We start from the raw sequence: 11,742 nt of genomic DNA, 5'->3' as shown, positions 1-11,742 counted from the left end.
TCACAGAGACTGAGCTCTTGTCCTTACTCTCACCTTTTTGCTCTATTGTTCATATTTTACCAGTTGAAACCATGTCACCATTTCTCCAAATAAATCTTAACTATTTTGTGAAATACAGACATTCTTTCAGAGAATTAGAAAACAGTTAACTTCAAAAAATGAAAGTAATACAATGCAAATGAGTAAGGATTTTGAAACAGGAGTTAAAATTGAAGAATTTTGCAATGCAGTGAAACCCTTCTTTGAGAGTCTGAGGACTACTTTCATAGAACTATGAACAGCAGGTTTTGTAAAGAAGAAATCATTCCTACTAGAATACCCTACATTGTTTCTTGAAATAAAGGTCTCACAGTAAATGTTTTCTTCAGAGCCCTGGTGACATTCTTATTCCTGAGACTGTAGATCAGAGGGTTTAACACAGGTGTGAGGATGGTGTAAAAGACAGACACCACCATGTCCTTCTCAGGGGTGTGGTAGGAGCCAGGAAGCATGTAGGTGTATATGGCAGCACCGTAGAAGAGAATGACCACGGTCATATGGGAAGAACACGTGGCAAGGGCCTTCTTCCTGCCCTCTGCTGACTTCATCCTGTGGACAGTGAGGAGGATGAAGGAATAGGAGCTTGAAATGACCACGATGGGGATGAGGAGCATGAGGACACAGCACAGGTACATGAGTGTCTCATACAGCGAGGTGTCTGAGCAGGAGAGCTTCAGTACGGCAGGAGCCTCACAGAAGTAGTGTTGGATCTCTCTGGATTTGCAGAATGGGAAGGTCATGGTGATTGGAGTGAGCATGAAGCCATCCACAGATCCCAGAAACCAGCAGCCAAATGCCAGGAGGAGACAGATCTTGTGGTTCAAGAGGACAGGGTAACGGAGTGGATGGCAGATGGCCACATAGCGGTCATAGGACATGACAGACAGTAGGAAATATTCTGAACCTCCCAGTGTCAAATACAGAAACATCTGCATTGCACATTCAGAGAGTGAGATTCTGTTCATTCCAATGATCTGGTCCATGAGCATCTTGGGCACAGTGATCGAAATGTACATCATATCCATGAGTGCCAACTGGCTGATGAAAAAGTACATGGGGGTGTGGAGGTGGATGTCAGAGTGAATCACAGTGATGAGGACAGCGTTTCCAGTCAAAGCCATCAGGAAAACCACAGAAATGACCACGCAGAGCAGAGCGGGGTGTTTGGATTGACTGAAGAGTCCCACCAGGATGAAGTCTGACTGTGCTGTGTGGTTGACCATCCATTTGATGACGTCCATGATTTTCATCTATACCACCAAGGAAGCTTCGACATGGACATACTGTGTTTATGGGCCTCTGAAATTAAATCACCAGGTTATTGGCTCAGAGATAGCCAAAGATTGTAGAAAGGCAACTACATGGAAACATAGAAACCTCATTAAAACTGGGCATATTGGCCTTTTGATTTTGAAAAGAAGCAAATCATGACATAGTACAGTTAGTGAAAGACAGAATCCCTCCCACTAGCACTATAAGTAACAGAAAGGACATAAAAGGACAAGCATGGATTGTTTCTGCAGGTGCATACTAAATGGCACTCAAAGCCAATAAAGTTTAAGATGGGTGTGGGACACATTGTACAGTAAGCAGACACCTGCATTGGGGAGCCTGGCACTTTCCAGCTTGCTTCCTGTCAAGATGGAGGGAAGTCATCCTGGGATCTGACTCAGTCACTGTCTGGGGACAGTGGGCCTCAGTGCTCATATTTCTCTACCTCCAAAACTTCCTGTACCTTCCCTACTTGCCAAGGAAACAACTACCCCAAACATCTTCCTACTGTGTAATCCTGAATGAAGTGCACCATGGGACCTTCTGTGTTTAAAGGAGACACACCAAGAGTCTGTGAATACAATCTGGGCTGCTAAAAATGTTGAAGATTTTTCTCATACTTATGGGCCAATTGTACTTCTCTTGAAAACTGTGTATTCAACACTTTTTGTATATGTTTACTCCACTATTTGCTCTTGTGGTGTAGATTTTCGAATTGTCCCGTATTTCATCAATTTTATTACCTCTGGGTTCAGGTAATAAAGACTTGGGCTTTGGCAGGAACCATTTCACCTGTGTCTCACATTTCTGCTGTCTACTTTGTGATTTGTTTATCCATTCAGATGAATTCAAATGCAGATTTGGTGAGGAACGGATGAGGGTGTGGTAAGAACATTTTCTTGGTTCCAGGATCCCAAGTACCACTCAAAGGAAGCAAAATAGTCAGCAATACTAAAACTATATCTCAAAAATACATCAGCTCTTTCTTTTATTCAGAAAGAGACGTTGGATATTAAACTCAGAGTCTCACTTGTTGGACAGTGCAGTATAGCGTTGCCTAATTCCTCAGACTGTTCTCCTTTCAAAGTTTGGGGTGCATAGAGTTGTTATCCTTGCATAGGCTTTTCTCATATTCATGACTCTCATATTTCTGCCTGCCAAGTAGCTGACATTGTAGGAAAGAACGACTCAGATATTTACAGGAAGAACATATACTTTAAACTTAATTAAGGTTAATAACTAAGTAATAAAAAGAAGGTATGCATCAAAGAAAAGGTGTAATAAAGAACGTATTATGGGTCAAGATATGGGAAAGCATTTTAAATGGTGAAAGAGAATATGATAAAGTAAAGCAACAAAATAGTGAAAGCAATCACCATCACAAAATAAGCCTTGCAGTCATTGCATCTTTCCTTTTTGATATTGAAAGGAAACAATTTTATTTTTAAATTATTATTTCATTTTTTCTATTTAAATATTTACTGTAGGGCTGGGAGTTTGGCATAGTGTTACAGTGCTTGCCTAGCATGCAGGAAACCCCGGGTTTAATTCCCAGTACCACATACATAGAAAAAACCTGGAAGTGGTGCTGAGGCTCATGTGGTAGAGATCTAGCTTCCAGAAAGTCCAAAGACAGTGTTCAGGCCCTGAGCTCAAGCTCAGGACTGGCAATCTATAAACAAACAAACAAACAAACAAACAAACAAACTAATTTGTGTAAAGATGACACACAAGAAGGCTATATTTACATAAGTAAGATAATGAGTACATTTCTCATTTTTCCTTTTTTTGTTTTCGCCAGCCCTGGGCCTTGAAATCAGAGCCTGGGCACTGTCCTTGGGGTTTCTCAAAGCTAGAGCTTTACCACTTGAACCACATTACCACCTCTGCCTTTTTCTATGTATTTGGTACCAAGTAATCAAACCCGATTTCATGTGTACTAGGCAAGCACTCTTCCACTAGGCTAAACTCCCGGCCCATGAATACATTTCTTTTTGAATACTAAATCCCTCATTTTCTCCCTCTTACCTCTCTCTCTTCTTCCCCCGTCCTCTCTCTCCCTAGTTGTCAAATTCATTTTCAACATAGCGTCCAGTGAGTCCTATTGTTGCATTAGCTCATTCTCTGTCCTGCTGTTTCTCTGCTTCCCTTTCCCTTCCATGGATCATATAAGCTTATACACAGGACAAAGACTACAGAAATCTAAAACCAAAAGAAAAAATAGAAATGACTGCATATATCACATATGAAGAACCTCTTGTTTCCAATTCTTGGAGTTCATTTTGATATAATTCATTATGTATAATCCTATGCATTAAGCAACTGGGTTATTGTACTAAGAATATCATTATGTATAATCCTATGTATTAAGCAACTGGGTTATTGTACTAAGAATATTATGGTACACAGCTGTTTCAATATACCCAAATCAATTAATGTTACTCAATTCATCAATAGGAGCAAGGACAAGAATTATATGACTGTAGGGCCAGGATTTTGGGCTAGTGGTAGAGTGCTTGCCAAAGAAGCATGACTGAAGACCCAGGTTCGATTCCTCAGTACCACATACATAGAAAAGCCGGCATTATTAATGTGCCTCAAGTCCTTGAGAAAGCCCAAAGAAAGGGTTCAGGCCTTCAATTCAAGCCGCAGGGCTGGGAAAAAAATTAGATGCTCATCTCAATAGGTGACAAAAAAGCATTTGACAAGATACACACCCCTTTTTAATAAAAACTCTGCAGAAACTAGTAATCTATGGAGCATTCCTCAATATAATAAAGGCTGTATAGGAGGAAGCTACAGCTAACCTTACATTTAATGATAAAAAGTTAAAGCAAGGAATGAAACAATGTGGTCCACTCTCTCCATTCCTCTTTAATACAATCTTAGAATTCCTAGTTATTATATCAATATAAAAAGCATCTATAATATTAACCCTAGAAGAGGGAATTGGTAGGGTGGCAGAGCCTGGTAAATGTATAAGATTTAAGATTTTTTTAACCAGAATAGAGCAATAAGGCAAGAAGCAAACATAAAGGAGAACCAAATAGGGAAAAAGTAAAACTTTTCCCTCTTTAGGATGACACAATCGTATTTAAAGAACCCCAGAGGCTCCACTCCCAAACTACTCTATCTAATCTGAAAATTTGGCAAAGTACCAGGATATAAAATTAATCCAAAAAGGGCCGTGTGTTTGGACTAGTGGTAGAGTGCTTGCTTAGCATGCATGAAGAGTTGGGTTCGATTCTTTGGAACCAGATACACAGAAAAAAAGCTGGAAGTTGTGCTGAGGCTCAAGTGGTAGAGCTCTAGCCTTGAGAAAGTCCAAGAATAGTGCTCAAATCCCGAGCTCAAGCCCAGCACTGGCAAAAAAAATAATAATCCACAAAATCCCTGGATTTTCTATATGCTGACAATGGGAAGCATGAGGCTGAAACTTAAAAAGCTTGTTTCTGACAGAAGAAAACAAGTTAGATTCCTGTCTCCAGGCACTTTCTTGCACTTTACTTTGTATGGGGAAAGCTTTCCCATTTGCAAACCAAACTAATTAAGTCTGCTGTAAGCTGTCAGGTCAGGCCTTCCCTGCTAGTGGAAATTCTTATTATTCATGGAGAACTGCCCTGGATCCTCTCACCAGGTCAGTCTTACATAAACACATTCTCTCTATTGGCACCAACAGCCTGGTTTGTGCAGGACTGGTATGGAGAATTCCCATGCTACCCCTGCCATTCTTGGGCCATTTGCTAGTGTATAAATTGCAGGTACCAATAATGATAGGGAAGGCACGAGGTACTCAGATTTAGGACTAGTCTACTAGCCCAGATTGATGACAGGCTCTAGTGGCTCACCAACTCCAGGGGCGTCTGAGGGTTTGGTTTCAAAATCAGCTTGGGCAGGAAAGTCCATGAGACACATATCACCAATTAACCAGCAAACTGCTGTAAGTGGAACTTCTATTCAAGTGATAAAGTGCTTATTGTAAGGCAATAAGCCAAAGGACAATATTCCAGCACTTAGTTCAAGCCCCAGTAATGGATACACACACAGAAACCTTGTTCAGTTTTCATATCAACGGGGTCAGAATGACAATCATCCAGGAAACAAACAAGAGCAACCTCAGGTGAGATTGAGGGAAGAGGAATTCTCATACAGTGTATCACGGAATGTAATTCAGTGCAGCCACTGAAAGGTGCCTTAAAAGATTAAAAATAAAAATATGATAGAACTTATGAGCCTGATGTACCACTATGGGCCATTTACTAAAATTAACCAAGTTATTATAGAAGAGAGATACCCACACACCTGAATTTATTATGGCAAACTGTATAATAATGATAAAGATATGGATGAGCATAGGTACCTAATAACAGATTAATCGAAGACTGAATAAATGAATTACCCATTCCTAAGTGTGTGTGTGTGTGTGTGTGTAGTTTTAAAGAAAAACTAACATGAAATTATATAATTTGCAAGAAAATATTGTGACCATTCATATTAAGCTAAACGAAGCTGAGTCAGAAAGATGAATATCATGTATATGCAGAATGTTGACCTAGAAAGAAACATGCAAATAAACATAAATACATCTATGATGGATTATTTACTGGGGATTTTGGGAGAGAGAAGGGACAAGAGGAGGGTGAGGTAGGTAAATATGGTAAGATTCACCACATACATTGTTGGGAGCCAGAGTGTGGAATCAAACTGCACATCTGAGGAAGATAACCACACTAAAAAGTGAGTTGGTGCCATGCCTAGGAACTTCTGAAGCTACATTGTCTGTATTGTGAACTTTCTGACCTCTTTGATTTATCGCTTTATTGCTTTATTGTTTTTTGGTCTTGTCCCGCTTCTCTGATCTGAGATATAACACTTTGCAAGAACATAACCCCCAACAGTTCCCTGATTTACCATATGAATGTAACTCCTGGTAGTTCACTGGTTCCAAGCTTTGATTTGGAAATAAAGAAGGCTGCAGTCTTAAGCTCACAGCCTTCTTGGGCTCCTGATTTGGGCTGTAGTCCTCCTGAACCCCATCTGTTTGTTTCTCTTCTATTTTTTCCTTGTCCCTGCCCCCAATTTCAGGAATCCAGGTTCGCTGCCTGGTGGCCCCGGCAATACATCTCAGAATAAAATCTGTTATTTTGTAAAATAAGAGTGAAGGCATGCAACCTGAAGAAGCATATTAGCGATAGTTGGAAGTTAAGTGAATTATGAAATAAGCTACTATAGTTCTCTGTTATTAGTATCACTGTGCCAGGGCCAGCCGGCAGCAAACCAGGGTTCGCAGATTGGGGTTCCTGAAATAGGGGGCAAGGACTTAGAAAAAATAGAAGAGAGACAGACACACCGGGTCCGGGATGTCTGCAGTCCAGGTAAAGACTGCCCCGTTTATTTTCCACTCCAGCCCTTCCCTTCTTGAGACCCAGGGAACCTCCAGGTGTTACATTCATATGGTAATTCTCAGGTCATTTAAACAGAATAAGGCCAGAAAACAATAAGACAATAAAGCCATTGTCTGATGCAAATCAAGGTACAGTTTGATTCCACTCTGGCTCCCAACATCACTGTAGACATTTAACAAATGGTTTTCAAAACAATACTGGTAATGTTTAATAAATGAGTAAGTATACATCTCAATTGCAAACAAACATTGTGATATGGACATTTCTGTATGTGTTGAATATCAACGGAATTTACATAAATTATCTAAAATGTTTTCATTTCAGGATGTTCATCACTGTGAATATAAAATTATAGAATTAATCATTTATTCATTTAGCCTTGATTAAACCCAGCTTTGTGGAATATCTATTCTGGTGAGGAGTTTTGTTTGCTTGTTTGTATGTATGTATGTATGTATGTATGTATGTATTTATTTATTTATTTATTTTTGGTCTACATATACCCTGCATGTTGTGGCTTTCAAAGGTTCAACATTGGCATGAAATGTCAGGAAGAAAGAACTGGAAAGAGTAGGGCAATGCTATTTACCAGTTAAGGTTTGGTCATTTCTGCAATTATCTGCTTGTGAATTGCCACTATCGACTTCATGCACACTGAGAAGAACTGTGGAAAAGTGAACCACATGCATAAGTCTGTGGCAGCAATTGACAATTTCCTCCTCGGTGTTGATGACACAGACCGCCTCTGTGTTAATTGGGGACCAAATCGAGGGCATGAGAGGTGGCTGCACTTAAGGAGGTTACTATTCAGGGGAAAATATCACATAAATGCTGTTTGAAGTCCAATATTTAGATAGCAATGAAATAAGAAAGAGAAATAGGCCCCCAAATACTTGGCTCTTTGGAATTAATTGATAATTATACCCTATACATTCTTTCCTAAGGAGAAAAATCAACACTTGGTTCACCTTCTAGTGCTGTACACAAGAATGTTAATTTTTTAGTCTTAGGCATCAGAAGAGAAACAATATATCCTCCCTTTGTTGGGGAATACTTTAGCAGTAATAACAATGAAGAAGTGATTCAAAAAGAAATCAAAGTGTCTAATATCTTTTATAGTTTTGTAATAATGTCAGTTTTGATATCAGAGGATTAACAATCCCATATTCTGAGATGCTGATGTCTTAAGCAATTCTGCAAGATATTTGATACTGCAGTAGACACTGCAGGGGATGGAGACACACAGATAGATGATAGGGTATTTGTAAAACCTAAGTAGATGGGTATAAATGGATTCTTGATCAGATAAATGATATATAGACTGGCATACAGAGAAGAAGGCACACAGGTACAAAGACTGAGTGGAAGGAAACCACCATCTTAAAAAATACCTTGAACTTTCCAAATACTTAGGAAATGCTTCTCTCAACCACACTGGCCTTTGTCGACAAAGTTGGAACAAGGCACAGAATAGTGACCAGCACATGGGAAGACAGACATGGAAGATGCTTTCTGAGTCACTGAAGAGCGTCAGACAGGTGAAATGGGGGAGATGTAGTGATGACATCTCTACACATTTTGGTAAATGAGAGTCCCTGTCATAAAGTGACACAGAACAGCTGATCCAGGAGACCAGGCAGACCAGGAAGAAATAGACCAAATATAATGCTGGCCTGTGTAATAACAAACAGTAAATTCACTTCAGCATCCTGGGAATTGTTCCAAAATTGTAGAGCAATAGCCTTGAAGACAAGAGCTCAGTACAATGCCCCGGCCCTCAGTTCAAACTCCATGACTAGAAAAAAAAATTCCTCATTATGTGGAAAAATCTGTCACTTTTCCTTTGCAACATCACAGTCTCTGCAAAGGTAATTCATCATCACTTACACATAAAAAAATCCCTGAAATAATACATATTCTTTCCCTCATTATAATAGTAACTGAAAGCCTAGTCCTTAACATGAGGCAGCAAATTAATGCTATTTGAAAATTTAAAGAACAGAAGTTCAATTCCCTAGGGAAAAAAAGTAGATGGCAGAGAAAACAGGAAATGATATACAGACTTGAAGGAGTATTTCAAAAGCAGACCAACACGAGGAGAAGAGCCATTACCCTTTACCTGGCAGTGCTGTCTCCCTGTAGTCTCATGTACTGCTCCAGCCCTGTCTGTCTGGGCTCTCAGTGTGGGTCTGGCTTCCATGTATAAGAAAAAGAGGAAAGTGACATCATCTCTGGTTTTATTCTGTGAGCCATGGGACTGAGTCAAAGTTTTTGATAAATCCCCACTGGCCTACTCAAGAGGAATGCGAGTAAGAGGTAACGAAGCTCACACACATTTCCAACACAAAGTCTAGTTTTCTTCTCATGTTCTTTGTTTATCAGTTTTTGTTAACCCTCAATTTCTAAGCAATATTAATAATAGTGTCAAATCTCACCATTGTCACTAAAATCTTATCCATGAGATATAAGAATTAGCTAACGTACAAGAATCATTTTACAAAACAGATTCCATATGTATGTATATCTGCTTTTATTAGCATATATTTTTTGTAGTCTGTAAATTCAGATGGATTTATCTTTCTCATTTTGGACAGTAATATTGTATTTCTTCCAGGTAGCTTTCATACACAAATATTATGAAAATAGTATTGATTGCATTACAAAACATGTTTTGACTTCAATTGAAAAGTAGACTGTCTTTAATAGGCTAGTGCTCTACCATTTGTTTTTGCCAGTCTGAGGGCTTGAACTTAGGGTCTGGGCACTCTCTTTGAGCTTTCTCAAGGCCAGTGCGTTACCCTTGTGCCACAGCACCACTGTAGGCTTTTTTTTGTGTATGTGGTTCCGAGGGATCTAACCCATGACTCTGTGCATGCTAAGGCAAATGCTCTACTACTAGTCCACACTCCTGGCTGGGCTTTGTCATTTTGAATCTATGTCTCCCAACTTCTTTTGCTATTTGAACAAGGTCAAAGAAGGTGACCTGACAGCAAAAAGTGGACAAAAAATGGAAAGGTAATGAAGTAAAACATAGAAATTCTAAGGTGTTGCGAAATGCTGCTGTCAGGCACAGCGCAAAATTTAAAAGCAAGAACAGTCTGATATTCCACTTTTTATTTATATTTATCCAAATTGCATATAAGTAATATGGTTCCAATAAACTTTCATACACACAGCAGCCTTGTTATTACTCTTATCCTTTTGCTCTGCTGCTCATATTTTACCAGCTGAATACCTGCTCACCATTTCCCCAAATAGTTCATTACATGGTTTCTAAAATACAGACATTCACTTACAGAATGAGAAAAACTTGACTTCAGAAAATGAAACTAATACAATGCAATTGGACAACGATTTTGAAACGGGAATTAAAACTGAAGAATTTTGCAATGCAGTGAAACCCTTCTTTGAGAGTCTGAGGACTACTTTCATAGACTGTGAACAGCAGATTTTGTAAAGAAGAAATCATTCATACTAGAATACCCTACAATGTTTCTTGAAATAAAGGTCTCACGGTGAATGTTTTCCTCAGGGCCCTGGTGACATTCTTATTCCTGAGACTGTAGATCAGAGGGTTTAACACAGGTGTGAGGATGGTGTAAAAGACAGACACCACCATGTCCTTCTCAGGGGTGTGGTAGGAGTCGGGAAGCATGTAGGTGTATATGGCAGCACCGTAGAAGAGAATGACCACGGTCATATGGGAAGAACACGTGGCAAGCGCCTTCTTCCTGCCCTCTGCTGACTTCATCCTGTGGACAGTGAGGAGGATGAAGGAATAGGAGCTTGAAATGACCACGATGGGGATGAGGAGCATGAGGACACAGCACAGGTACATGAGTGTCTCATACAGCGAGGTGTCTGAGCAGGAGAGCTTCAGTACGGCAGGAACCTCACAGAAGTAGTGTTGGATCTCTCTGGATTTGCAGAATGGGAAGGTCATGGTGATTGGAGTGAGCATGAAGCCATCCACAGATCCCAGAAACCAGCAGCCAAATACCAGGAGGAGACAGATCTTGTGGTTCAAGAGGACAGGGTAACGGAGTGGATGGCAGATGGCCACATAGCGGTCATAGGACATTGTGGCCAAGAGAAAAAACTCTGCACCCACAAGGGTCAAATACAGGAACATCTGCATTGCACATTCAGAGAGTGAAATCCTGTTCATTCCAGTGATCTGGTCCATGAGCATCTTGGGCACAGTGACCGAAATGGACGTCATATCCATGAGTGCCAACTGGCTGATGAAAAAGTACATGGGGGTGTGGAGGTGGATGTCAGAGTGAATCACAGTGATGAGGACAGCGTTTCCAGACAAAGTCATCAGGAAAACCACAGAAATGACCATGCAGAGCAGAGCGGGGTGTTTGGATTGACTGAAGAGTCCCACCAGGATGAAGTCTGACTGTGCTGTGTGGTTGACCATCCATTTGATGACATCCATGATTTTCATCTACATCACCAAGAAAGCTTCGACATGGACATACTGTGTTTATGGGCCTCTGAAATTAAATCACCAGGTTTTTGGCTCAGAGAGAGTCAAAATGTTGTAGAAAGGCAACTACATGGAAACATAGAAAGCTCATTAAAAACTGGACATATTGGCCTTTTGATTTTTAAAAGAAACACACCATGGTATAGTACAGTAAGTGAAAGACAGAATCCCTCCCACTAGCACTGTAAGTAACAGAAAGAACATAAAAGGACAAGCATGGACTGTTTCTGCAGGTGCATACTAAATGGCACTCAAAGCCAATAAAGTTTAAGATGGGTGGGGAACACATTGTACAGTAAGCAGACACCTGTACTGGGGAGCCTGGCACTTTCCAGCTTGCTTCCTGCCAAACTGGAGGGAAGTCATCCTGGGATCTGACTTGTCAAGCCTATCCTCTATGGGAACAGTGGGCCTCAGTGCTCATATTTCTCTACCTCCAAAACTTCCTGTACCTTCCCTCCTTGCCAAGGAAACAACTACCCCAAACCTCTTCCTACTGTGTAATCTTGAATGAAGTGCACCATGGGACCT

At 40.3% G+C, this 11,742-nt stretch overlaps 2 protein-coding genes across 2 annotated transcripts; both read right to left on the bottom strand.

The window, feature by feature from the left end:
• Positions 1-320: 320 nt before the first annotated feature.
• LOC150057384 (olfactory receptor 2T29-like) lies at positions 321-1,289 on the bottom strand. The gene has a single exon (XM_090339704.1). It carries the CDS (start codon positions 1,287-1,289, stop codon positions 321-323), a length of 969 nt encoding a protein of 322 aa, XP_090195830.1.
• An 8,911-nt stretch (positions 1,290-10,200) lies between these two features.
• Positions 10,201-11,209, bottom strand: LOC150057383 (olfactory receptor 2T29-like). Its single transcript, XM_090339703.1, has one exon. It carries the CDS (start codon positions 11,167-11,169, stop codon positions 10,201-10,203), a length of 969 nt encoding a protein of 322 aa, XP_090195829.1. The 5' UTR covers positions 11,170-11,209.
• Between the last annotated feature and the right edge of the window lie 533 nt (positions 11,210-11,742).

The sequence above is a fragment of the Megascapheus bottae genome, chromosome 10, assembly GCF_031878675.1.
Source record: "Megascapheus bottae isolate mThoBot1 chromosome 10, mThoBot2.hap1, whole genome shotgun sequence".
In the NCBI taxonomy this organism is placed as follows: Eukaryota; Metazoa; Chordata; class Mammalia; order Rodentia; family Geomyidae; genus Megascapheus; species Megascapheus bottae.
The sequence above is the reverse complement of the archived record's forward strand: the minus strand, read 5'-3'. Positions and strand labels throughout refer to the sequence as shown.